This window comes from Miniopterus schreibersii (genome assembly GCF_964146895.1).
Source record: "Miniopterus schreibersii genome assembly, chromosome: 8".
In the NCBI taxonomy this organism is placed as follows: domain Eukaryota; kingdom Metazoa; phylum Chordata; class Mammalia; order Chiroptera; family Miniopteridae; genus Miniopterus; species Miniopterus schreibersii.
In genome coordinates this window covers 9,061,558-9,074,094 of record NC_138109.1, presented here as the reverse complement: position 1 = coordinate 9,074,094, position 12,537 = coordinate 9,061,558, and the positions used below count along the sequence as shown (strand labels likewise).

Here is a 12,537-nt window from a genome sequence, read left to right as displayed (position 1 = left end):
TCCCTACTGCAGTCCTTCTGTGGCTCCCCAGTGCCTCAGAACAGGGCAGGCTCCTAGGCCTGGAGGTCTGGCCCCACATGCTCTGCAGCCTCGGCCCTGCACCTCTTGGAACTACTTGTACCTCTGCTTCAAGACTGTCTGAACCTGAGGGCCCAGGGACAGGTTAGGCTGGGCAGTGAGAGGGGCAATCCTGGGCAGAGGCCAGGCTGTGAGAAAATATACTGGACCAGCTGGTCTGGGCTCTAGTCCTGGCCCCACCTCTACCTGCTAGGTGACCTTGGACAAGTCACCTCCCTTCTCTGGCCCTGAATCTACTCTTCCCGGTGGGGTCCACAGGCCAGCAGCATCAGCAGCACCTGGAGCTTGTTAGAACTGCAGAGCCTCAGGCCCCACCCCAGACCCGTGGAATCACAGTCTCTGGGCGGTGGTGCCCAGCAATGTGAGTCTTGGTACATTCTACCACTCTTCCTCGTTGGGAAGGTGAATCACAGGGAAGGAGGTGAAGGGAGGAACCGTGTCCCTTCTTGGGACTAGATCACCTTGGCTGAGCCCTACAAGGGGGGCACCTGTGGCCCTGCACCAGCCCCTCTGCACCCTGTCGGGTGTGTGATGCTCTTCTCTGGTCCCACAGCTCTCTCTGGGCACCTCTGAGGTTGGACTAGAAGCTGTACCATGTCATGCCCACCCCAACCCCTGACCTCTGACCTCTCTTCCAGCTCCATCGGCTGTGTCCATCATGCACCAGGTGAGCCGCACCGTGGACAGCATCACCCTGTCGTGGTCCCAGCCCGACCAGCCCAACGGTGTCATCCTGGACTATGAGCTTCAGTACTATGAGAAGGTACCTACGCTCATGGCACTGTCCCCACCCCTGCCTCCCTGGTGGCCCCTCCCAGGCTGGGGCCTGGGGTCCCACACCATGAAGCAAAAAGAGTGGTGGCCTCAGAGTTAGCTGGCTGGAATTATGGCTTCGCTCCCCCCTGGCTGTGAGGCCTCAGGCAGGCGCCTTGACTTCTCTGAGTCTTGCTTTTCTGGTCTGGGGGACCAAGTCAACAGTCTCAGTAACATACAATGGTCACAGCCCTTTCCCCACCAAGGTCCCTTCATCTTGACCTCAGCTGTCCTGAAATTCTGAAGAACTGGATTTCCAAAAAGCTGCGTTTATTAAGCAGTAATTGCTCCTTCACCCTTCGGAAGCAAACTGCCCTTTCTAGAGAGTTTCTACAGAGAGTGGAGCCTCCTCCCGTCTTGTCCTGATTACAGCTAGAACACTGGTTTTCCTTTGCCTGAGTGCCCTTTGTATGGAGATAGAGGGCTTTCTTTTTGAGCCTGTAAATTGGACCCTTGTGACTTCCTTCAGGGGCCTATAGGAGCCAGGCATCCAGCGTTGGAAGCTACTAGTGTAGCAAGAGGAGCATTGGACTAGAAGTGAGAAGCCGTAGGTTCACATCCCAGCTCCATCCATAGCCCGCTGTGTGACCTTGGGCAGGCATCTTTCTCTTTCTGAGCCTCAGTTTCCTCCTGTGTCAAGGGTGAATGAAACCACCTCTCTCATATGGGAGCTTTGCGGGTCAAAGAGAAAAAGCAGGTACAGTGCCCAGTCAGGCAGGACGCTCTCTTTTGACTGGTGACTTTTCTTACTTGCTCCCTGAGGCACCAACCAGCCACAGAGGCTGCAGGGGCCCCTGGGAAATGTTTCACCAGGCTCCCTTTCAGACTAAGGTGTAAATGACTATGGGAAGTGCTTTAGTTGAGACCGAGCCCACTGGGAATGGTGACGGATGGAAAGGCTCTCCCTAAGGACTGAGAGGACATGAGGTGGAGACAGTGCCAGTCAGCCCTGCTGGAGCTCTGCCTCCTGAGGCCCAGCCTGGCCCTCTCACTCTGTTAGCTGCTGGATCACCCAAACTCTGGCGAGTCTCAGGGGTTCATCCAACACCTCTCCAGCCTTACCCAGCTCGTTTACGATTGTTTCCTTGCTCATCCCCTCCTCTTGGCCATGCATTCCTAGAGGCCAGGGACCACATCCATCCTTTCACCGCATTATCCCGGCACCCTGGGTCTGGCACCAAAGACACTTGATAAATGTTGTTTGAATGAATAAGTGATGAATCCCTTCCCACAGCCTGTTCTTCAAGGATGGAGACCTTGCCTTTTCTCTGCTGTGTCCCCAGGGGGTGATGTGAGGGACGCAGCCCCACCCCTTGCTGGGCCCTGGAGGCCCTTGAAGGAACCGGGCATCCCAGGTAGCGAGACCAGCTGCTCCCAGGCCCAGGAAGCCCCAGGGGAAGCCCCAGGCCCTGCAGGAGCAATCATGTCCACTTCCTCTGGCGGGAAAGCTTAGCAACTCAGAATCCAAAAAGGAAAAAAACTAATTAAGAAGCTTTGTGATTAAATGAAACTGAAAGTGTTTGTCCCCAAAGACAGGATCGGAAATGAGGAATCCCGGCATAGGTCCTGCCCACGACCCATTTCCTACCCGGACGGGAGGGGCTGGGGAGGCTGATGGAGGTGTGAACCAGGAGGCAGCTCTGCCCTACTTTCTGCCACTGCCTGGGCATCCCCAGGCTCATGCCAGGGGTGACAGGACCAACGGGCCATGCAGCAGCCACAGTTATCACCTACTCATGTTTCATGAGTGCTCACTATGTGCTAAGCACATCACTTCCATTGTCTCATTCATTTCCTTAGCATTGCTATTCACCCCATTGGGCAGGAGGGAAAACTGAGGCACCGAGAAGCTGTGTCACTTGTCCAAGAGCACCCAGCTGCTAAGTGGCAGAGCAGGGATTTGGACCTGTGCTTATACTCTTCGCCTGGCTCTCCTGCCCCCCCCAGTTTTCTCCCAGGGACCCTTCTGGGGTAACCTTTAAGAGGTGGACAAGACCAGGCTCTGGTGAAGGATTTTCAGCATAAATGGCAAGAGATGGACAGGCCTGAGGTATGGCTGTAATGAGACATGGCCCTGCTCCTATCAGCCCCTCTTCCCAGGCCTGTCTCATCACAGCCATACTTGAAGCCTGTCCATCTCTTGCCAGGAAAGGGTGCTGGTCAACTCCCTGTAGATGGTGGTGCCTTTTCCTGGGGCAGATGTGGGTCTGTGATTTGCAGGTGTTGGGGTGGTGCCTGCCGGAAGTGGGAGGTGTAGCCAAGAACAGACAGGAGAGTGTGCAGAGGAAGAGTAGGCTAGAAGGACAAACCGGGAGAATGGCAGGATTTAAGGAGAGGGAGAAAGGGAGTTGGTGGAAGTGTCGGAGGAAACGCCAGCAGAGGGGTAGCAGGAGAACCAGGAGCTTTGCCCCTGACCTCTCAAGTGAGGCTGACAGCCCAGCTCCCACCTCTAGCTTCCTGAGTCAGTCCCGCCATCGGGGAGGGACAGCCAGGCTGCAAGTGGTGAGATTTATTTCCAACAAGGCCACAGCCCACTCTTACCTGACACTTCAGAATCCTCCCAGTGCCCGCAGTTGATTTTTTTAATGAAAGCTCTAGATCTTCCCAGGCAGGGAAGTTAGATACTGAGCCTGGCAGCCCATGTGGGCCCCTCCTCTGCCTCCTTCCCTGCTTTCCTTTCCTTCTTTAGAAAGGGCTCTTTTGGAGCGGGCTCTCCATTTGGCCTCTCCTTAGCTTCACTGGGATTTCCCAGCCTGCCAGGAGCCTGGAGCCCGGAGCCCACAGCCTGGAGACCAGAGCCCAGAGCCCAGAGCCCGGAGCCCAGAGCCCAGAGCTGACAATCACTTCGCTGGAAGTCTTCTAGAGGCCACTGAAGAGTGGTGTCAGCCATTCCAGGGCTGGTCTTTTCCGCCGGTTCCAGTGTCCCAGGGGAAGTGGCCTCCTTTGGCCACTGCCCAAAAGCACACGGGTTCATGCTCCCTTTGGCTCCCCAAGAGCTCAAGGAGAAGAGTCATTTGTGCGGCCGCCTGTGGTGGATGGGCCCTTGTGGTGGATGGGCCCTTGTAAGCCACATCGATTTATGTATCTATTCAACAGAAATCTCTACTTTGCAGAAGTGAAGGGAAAGGACATTCCTGGCAGAGGGAGCCTAGGTTGGGGGAGGAGGGAGTGAATGAAAGTCCAGGCTGCATGTCAGTGTTGCCCAGTGCGCGTGGAGCAGTATCTACATGGGGAGGTTCCAGTGTCCCCAGGGAGGTGGCCTTCTGGCCCTTTCATTCATTTGTGTATTCGTTCATCCATTTAATGAACATTGGTGATGATAATGACGATGATGGCTGACGCTTATTAAGTCCTTACATATGCTAGAGTCTATGCTAAAAGCTTTCCTCATTATTTCCTATTGAATCTCTACAGCCGCCGTGTGTAGCATATAGTGGTGTCATCCCATTTTAGGGATGAGAAAACTGAGCTCGTAGGGCTTAAGCAGTGCGCCCACTGCCTCATTGACTCCTAGTCTCTGGGTAAGGACTCAAACTAAGAACTAGTGGATTCCACACTAAATCCCTGCCCCTGACCTGCTGGTGCTTGACCCTTACTCAGATAAGGGTGCTCTTGGTGGGGGGAGGGGAGCGGGAAGGACATTGATGGCTCTAGATCAGCTCCTTTGTGCCCTGGACTAACTGATCAAATTTTATCTTCAGCACAACCCTGAGCGGTTAGAATTTATTGTTCCATTTCCTGGGATAGAAAACAGGGCTCGGGGAAATGGTCTTCCCCAAAATCACAATGCAAGCAAGAGGAAGAACTGGCATCTGAAATGACTTCCAATCCCCTGCTGGGTCCTGTGCCCCACGTTAGAGAAGGGATCCACTCAGGTGGACTCTTCATTCTCCTGAGGCACCTATGCCACTGGCGGTTGCCTCCCATCTCCTGCGTATAATCAGGAACTTAAAACTTCCAGCCTGAGGGGGCACCCAGCCAGTCTGCAGGATCTATCAATCCCTTGGGCAAACCGAAGCAGATCCCATGTTAGACAGCGGCGCTTAGCGGCCAAGCCTGGTAGTGCATCCTGGATTTGTAGATGGTGAACAGCCGAGCACCTACTGTGTGTGGACTTTGGGGGGGTCCCGGAGATGAATGAGATAAGGTTCCTGCCCTCAGGAAACCCACGGTCCTTAGAGAATATACAGGTATATCAGAAAAATAGACAATGGACCTGTGGCCTCTGGCTGGGGTATCTGGGAAGTCTCCCAGCAGAGGCAGTCTTATTGCTGGGTCTTGAACAATGAGTAGGGACCTGCCAGGCAGATGAGGAAAGGGTATTTCAGATGGGGCAGCAGCACTTGGCAAAGGCTCAGGGTGTCCAGGGAAGGTAAGGCTGCCAAATAAAATATAGGACATCGGGGTTACATTTGAATTTTTAACAATAATTTTACAGCATAAGTATATATCAAAGATTGCTTGGGACATATTTATACTAAAAATTATTCATCTGAAATTCAAATTTAACTGAGCATCCTGTACCTTTATTTGCTAAATCTGGCAGCCCTCCCAGGGAAAGGGGAAGTAGTTACATATGGCTAGAGCCTGGAGGACACTGGGATGTGACAGGAGAGACCGACAAAGGGTGAGTCACGAAGGGTCTGGAATGCCAGGCCAAGGAGGACAGCCTTCATCCTGTGGGTGTTAGGGAAGGCCTCTGCGTGTTGGACCCTGTGCTTGGGACAAGGGAACAAAACACAGCTCCTTCCCTCAGGAGTTTACAGTCAAGGGAGTAAGACGAGCCTGGGCCCAGGGCAAGGAATGTAGCAGAACCACCCTCCTATGGTTCCCACAGCAAGCGCTCCAAGGCTCAGAGGAGGGAACACATCTGGCTTGGAGGTCAAGGAGGCTTCCTGGAGGAGGGGGCAGGTGATTTGTCAAAGACAGAGAAACTTCCAATCTGCTGCTGCTTCCTGGTGTGGGGGGAAGGGAGGAAGCACTCACAGGTCAGCCCCTCTCTAGCCCTCGAATCCCAAGCTCTTTCTCACCTCCTTACCTTTGCACCTGCTGCTCCTTCCCAAGAATGCCCACCCCCTTCTTTGTCTGGGTGACTTGTATTTTTGTTTAAAATTCCACTCCAGTTGCCCCCACCCTCCAGGGAACTTTCCTTGACTTCACCGGATATCCCCTACCCAGGCCAGGTCACGTGCCCCTCAACTCATTGTGCTTCGCCTACCCTTGTAAACATTTTATGCAAATGAATTCACTTTGCCCTCCAAACAATTCTTAAAGGTAGCTATTATTATTATTATTATCCCCATTTTACAGATGAAGACCAGGAGGCATAGGGAAATTAAGGAACTCCTCCAAGGTCACAAATGTAATAAGCAGTAGAAGAAGGACTTGAACCCAGGAAGTCTGGCTCCAGTTGGTGATCTTAACCTCTACACTATAACATTATAGTTACAATTATCACCTGTAATAACATTGCTCACACTCATTTAGTTGTTTCAGGAGAGTGTTCATGGGCTCTGTGCATCCCTGATGTATGCATGATTGGCATGTACAAGCAGGTGTGTGCTTTTCATCTGCTTCTCAAAGGGTTAAGTTCTCCACGCTGTTTGCTTTTCTGAACTGGGCTCTCCGAGACCAGGGCCTGTGCTTTAACCTCTGTGGGTCTCCAGTGCCCAGCCCAAGGCCTAATGCAAAGGGTGTATTTGGGGAAGGTTAGCTGAGCAGCTGACAGATGCCTGAATGAGCATCTAGGCAGGTAAAAAAAATTTGCATCTAATTCAACCATATCTCCACCCTTGCTGCAGCAGCTGGCTCTTTGTCCTGTCCCAGGCTCCTCAGGTTACCCGGCGCAGTGCTCAGGAGCTCAGAATTGGCATTCTGCATCTCTCAAAGAAGGGAGCATTAGGTCCTGGGTGCCCAAAGACATGAACATTAGAGGTGGCTCCTGTGTGGTTTTGAGTCCCAAGGCAGCCATCAACCGATACATGTGACCTTGCGCATAATTTTCCCATTCTGGGTCTTAATTCTTGCCTGACTCGAGTGTGCTAAGGCTGAATGGGGGTCCTTCCACTTAATCTGTCAAGGCATGGGGCAGGAAGGGGGGTGCAGAAGTGAACTATGTGTGCCTTCTCCCTGCTGTCAACAGAACTCACAGGCTAGACCCCAGGCTCTGCACATAGTGACCACTCAGTATATGTGTATTAGTCAGCTGTTGTTGAGATGATGCTGCAAAACAAACAACTCCAAAAATCCAATGACCTACAACAAGTGGCTATTTTTCTTTGTGTCTGTGGGTCAGCTGAGGTGACCCTGTTCCATTCCAGGAGTTAGGTCCAGGTCTTTTCCCCTTGTTTCTCTTTCTGGAACCAGCTGTACCCAGGCCAAGCCCCCCTCATGCAGATGGCAAAATCAGAAGAGGACAAGCCAAATCAACAAGCACATGTAAAGCCCCTGCTTGCATCATGTCCTCTAGCATATTCCAGTGGCCAAAGCAAGTCACATGGATAAACTCAGCACCGATGAGCAGGAGAAATACACTCTGCCTTCTCTTGTGGGAAGTGTTGCAAAATCACATGCAAAGCTGCAGCTGTCATATTCTATTACTGGGAGGGAGTGAAGAATTGGGAACCACGGATGTTCATTGGTGGCCAGACCAGCCCCAAGTGGCAGGAGTGGTCAGCGGGCTCTGGGCCCACTGTGGGCAACAACCTCGCTAACTGTCTTCTCTGTTCCTCGGCAGGAGCTCAGTGAGTACAACGCCACGGCCATAAAAAGCCCCACCAACACGGTCACTGTGCAGGGCCTCAAAGCCGGCGCCATCTATGTCTTCCAGGTGCGGGCACGCACCGTGGCAGGCTACGGGCGCTACAGTGGCAAGATGTACTTCCAGACCATGACAGAAGGTAAGCGGCAGGAGGGCACTGCCTCCATAAACAACAAACTCTTGGGCTGCCATCCCTACAAAGCGCCTTTGTGCAAATTGGAAAAGATGCCTCCACTTCTTGATGTCAGCCTCCCTTCCCTTCTGGCTGGGAACCTTTGTGTGCTGTACAAAGCGCACAACCATATATAAAGGCACTGCTTCTGTGGCCTGGAAAGGACTGTGATACCCCATTACCAGCATGTCAGCCAGGCCACTTGATTTCCCACGACTCCTGGGAGCTTGGCCCTAACTTGCAGAGTCACTCAGAGCAAATCCCACCTACTCCCTGGTCCAGGTTTTTCGCATCTATAAAATGAAAGCATCATATTCAATCGGAGAGCGCAAACTATTTCGTCCCTACATTACTTCAGTGACTTACAGTTGGAATGAAAAAAATCTGAAGCTACATCTGAGTTTAGCAGAAAGAAGTGCTGGGATGGATTAGTAATGTCTGCCCTGGGCAAGAGAATGAGAGGGTGCAGCCCGTGTGTTGTGTGTCTCCCAGCTTGGGACCACATGGTCTCTAAGTACCCTTCCTGCTTTAATAATCTTCGAGGGGCAGCATAGTTAAAGAGTGTGAGCTCTGATGCCTGACAGGTGGAAATTACAGTGGAGATTCAGCCTTAACTGTGTGGCTCTGAGCAACCTACCTTACCTCTCTGAGCCTCAGTTTTTCTCATCTATAAATGGAGATGACAACTATCAGCGTTATAAAAACTAGTATTATGGCGGGGATAAGTGTATAGGACCTAGCACAGGGTTGGTGCTAAGTCTCACGCATAGTTAGAGCACACCCAATAGTAGTTAAGGTTATAGCTGTCATTTCTGTGAGTTCCAGGGCCCCTCCACCAACCAGCCAAGCTCCAGGACAGCTTTACTTATGACCAGGTGCCAGCAGCCCTTTTTGGTGCCTGCTTCAGTCCCTGGGAGTGGCCCGTGACTTTGGCATAGACTTGTTTCTTATCACAGTAATCTTCCCTCAAGACGCCATCGTCTCTTCCAGCATCACCTCCTCTGTCAAATCTCCCTTCCTCACAGCCACTGTTTCTCACCTTTCTCAGCCCTCTTGCATGTTGGATGAGTGTTACTGACATGGGTACTGGAGGACTGTCCCAGGATCCTTTCTCTATTAATTCAGCAAATGTGTGCTGGCGCTAAGGACCCAGAACTGACCTTGTCCCTGATTTCAACAAGCCCATCTGGTTATGAAAGCAAATGGGAATAATAAAATTTAAAACTATGATGATGTTGGTGACATTGAGAATATACTAAGTGGTTTCCAAGAGCCAGGCCAATGCCAAGTGCATTTTGCACACTATCTCATTTAAGCCCACAGCCTCTGGTCAAACACAGCACCTGGGTTCAAGTGCTGGCTTTGACCACTTTCTAACTGTGTGACCTCAAGCATGTCATGACCTAAGTCTCAGTTTCCCAGTCTGTAAAATAGGGTAACGTAGGCAGTGCATCACTGAGCTGTTCCGAGAATCAAACAAGATATGTAACATATTAGCACAGAGACCAACCCTTAAAACACTCAATAGCAATAATAGTTGATATTTACTAAGTGCTTACTACTGCCATGTGTTGTTCTAAGTACTTTACAAAACAATCCTATGAAATGAGAAGTGTGATTCTCCCGACTTTATAGATGAGGAAACTGAGCCACAGAGAGGTAAGTCACTTTCCCAGAGATCACACAGATAGTAAGTGGCACCGTCGGGACTCAAACCCAGGGGGTGTGGCCTCAGGGTGTGTTATAACTGCCTCTCCGTATGTATCAGCTTATTGTTGATTTTCACATCAACACTGAGATGTTGATATTATGCCCATTTTATAGATGAGAAATTGAGCAGTTCATGGTTACTTGTGAGCAAATGACAGCCAGTTCTCCACCTGAGCATGTGCCAGGTACTCTGTGAGGAGCAGGAGTACAGCCTGGGATCCCGGGAGGCCCCGCAGGGCGATGGGGTGTTAGGACTCCCAGAGCCAGGCTAAGAAAACAGCGCTGTGCTCTCTCCCCAGCCGAGTACCAGACAAGCATCCAGGAGAAGCTGCCACTCATCATCGGCTCCTCGGCGGCTGCCCTGGTCTTCCTCATTGCCGTGGTTGTCATCGCCATCGTGTGTAACAGGTGGGTGGGTATCCCCTCGCCCCTACGGGCCTGGCTGTGCGCCCATTCGGCCATTCCTGAGCAGTGTGTATGAACGGAGGAGGCATTTCCATCAGCACCAGGGAGAGGGAGAGGGAGAGGCTCGTGTCTGCCTGGGTACCCTCAAGTGCCTCCCACCTCCTGCACGGCCATCGTTAGCAGCCCATCCTTTGGGTTAGGCATTGCCCTTGACCAGTCTGCTATTCAAGGTGGCACATTGAGACACTAATACTTCAGCATGAGGAACGTCTCAGAACAGTAGGCAGGAAGACTGCAGGATGCTGGGTGCTAAGCAGGGTGGGGAATACAGATCGCCCTACTTTTGCACTAGCTCAGGGCCATAAAGCAGAGTGTCAGATGGGAGGCTGTGGAGCTCAGGTAAGGCCCCCTGGCTGAAGCAACTGGGAAGATGGAAAGGACACCTACGGGGGGGGGGGGGGGGGGGGGGGGGAAGAGCACCCCAAGTGGCTGGCATGGCATGTGCAGGAGGTGGGCCTGGCTCCCTGACTTCTGCTGGGAGTTCCCCACTTTAGAGTAGACTGAGTTATAAGGTCAGGTGGATAGAAGCCCCCAGGGTTTCTGAGGCCAGGGGCCATGGCCAAAGGAAATGGCTTTGCTCTTTGAAAGGGGCTTGGTTGGAGAGGGGACAGGGGAAGCAGTGAGCGTGGGCTTGAAGTGGGAGAGGTGGGAAGGGATGAGTGGGGCCAGATGGGTGAGGCTCCTAGGCGAGGGGCAGGCAGGGAGGTCTCTGACAGGGATGTGGTTTCAAGGGCCTGCCCACCCTCTCCCTATCACCCACTGTGGCTCCCAGCTCCCTGGGCGCCTCCAGGTGGCTCCAGCCCTTGCTCTTGTTCCAGAAGACGGGGGTTTGAGCGTGCGGACTCGGAGTACACGGACAAGCTGCAGCACTACACCAGCGGCCACAGTATGTACACCCTAGTAGGGCTGTCACCCTTGGGCCCTGCACTGTCAGCTCCCTGGCAACTTCTCCAGCCTTCCTTAGGGTGTAGTCAGACTGAATGACAAGCTGTTCCCTGAACTGTCACCCGCCCTCGGCCTTTGCACATGCTGTTCCCTCTGCCTGAGCCCCCTCCCCCCTTCTCTTTACCTGAGTATCTTTCCCTCTCCCTCAGGCCTCATCACATACAAACCCCTCTGAGAAGCCTTCCCTGACTCCACCCCGCCGGACTTAGGGCCATCGTCTGTTTGCACAGCGCCCCTTACCTGGCTGCAGCTTCCCACATGCAATAGTCAGTAGACACATATCTGTAGAATAAATACATGCAGTGATGAGGACCCTAGGCTCTGGCCTGGGAGATGAGAGAGAAGGGAGGTGGGAGGCCCTGTCATTCCTTCCTGGTGACTCTTCTGGTGACCAGTCACCCCTACCCAGTGCCTCCATTTCTCCCACTGTCCCATCCCACCTTAGGCCAGGGCTGGGAGCACATGTGCCGCACACACCAAGAGCAGTGTACCCTCCCAAGAGGCCCAGCAGAGAAAAAAGCAGAGTATGGATTCCTCTCCATTTGATGCTGGCAGAACTATCTGTGTGGGGCAGGGGGCAGGGAGAGGGGTGTCTGAGACCTCACTCAGTGAACAGGAATTCCAAGTGGGTCTAATATAGGTTCTCAAACTGTACTTAGTGGGGTACCCTAGGGATCCTCAGATGGCCACTGGGTAAGGGGGGCCATCAGCATGTCCATTCATTTGTCACATATTTGTTGTGGCCTACTATGTATGTCAGGCACTGTTATAGGTGCTGGGACACACAAGTAAACAAACCAAATATCCCTGACCTCATGGAAGTTATATCCTAGTGTAAGGGACAGAGAATTGAAAATAATACATGTAATAAATGAGTAAAGCGTATGGTATATTAGAAGATGAAAGTGCTGTGGGAAAAAGACAAAGAACAGAGTAATGGATTGAGAGTGGTGGGGTCAGGGTTGCGGTTTTAAGTAGGGGAATTAAGGTTGGCCTCACTGAGAGGGTTTCATTTGAACAAAGATACTAAGGAGCTGGGGAGTGAGCTGTGTAGCAATACCTCAGGGGAGAGCATCCCAGGCAAGGGAACACCCAGTGCAAAGGCCTTGAGGCTGAAGTGCGTCTGAAAGGTTTCAGGAACAGCCAAGGGGCCAATGTGACTGGAGCAGAGTGAGGGGGCAGGATGGGGAAAATACGAGAGGGGAAGGAGCTTGCACATCACATCAGAGACTGAGCTAGCTCTGGAACCCAGTTCTCTGGTTTTAATCCTGTGCTTTGTCCTTGGGACTGCCAAGTGGTTCACAGACTCAAATTAAGAAACCTGACCTAAAGTGCTAGACAAATAATTCAAAATACAGCTCATGTGTGTTAGGTCGCAAACTTTTCTGTAAAGGTCCAGATAGGAAATACTTTAGGCTTTTGAAGCCATATGGTTTCTGTTTTAACTGCTGAACTCAGCCACTGTGGCATGAAAGCAGCCACAGGCAAAGGAATGTGTGTGCCTGTGTTCCAATAAAACTTTATTTATAAAAACGTATTACAGAACAGACAGTGAGCCAGTTTGCCAACCCCTATTTAGAGGTTCCACCTCCTG

At 52.1% G+C, this 12,537-nt stretch overlaps 1 protein-coding gene across 3 annotated transcripts in view; it reads left to right on the top strand.

The window, feature by feature from the left end:
* The window catches only part of EPHB2 (EPH receptor B2), a 161,001-nt gene that overhangs the window by 139,830 nt on the left and 8,634 nt on the right, over positions 1–12,537 (top strand). The window contains exons 6-9 of one of the 3 annotated variants that reach the window (XM_081145725.1): positions 717–841; positions 7,628–7,790; positions 9,833–9,941; positions 10,817–10,884. In XM_081145725.1, the coding sequence (XP_081001851.1) occupies positions 717–841; positions 7,628–7,790; positions 9,833–9,941; positions 10,817–10,884 (465 nt within the window). The remainder of the gene's footprint in view (positions 1–716; positions 842–7,627; positions 7,791–9,832; positions 9,942–10,816; positions 10,885–12,537) is intronic. The other 2 variants (XM_081145724.1, XM_081145723.1) reach the window with 2 other exon arrangements.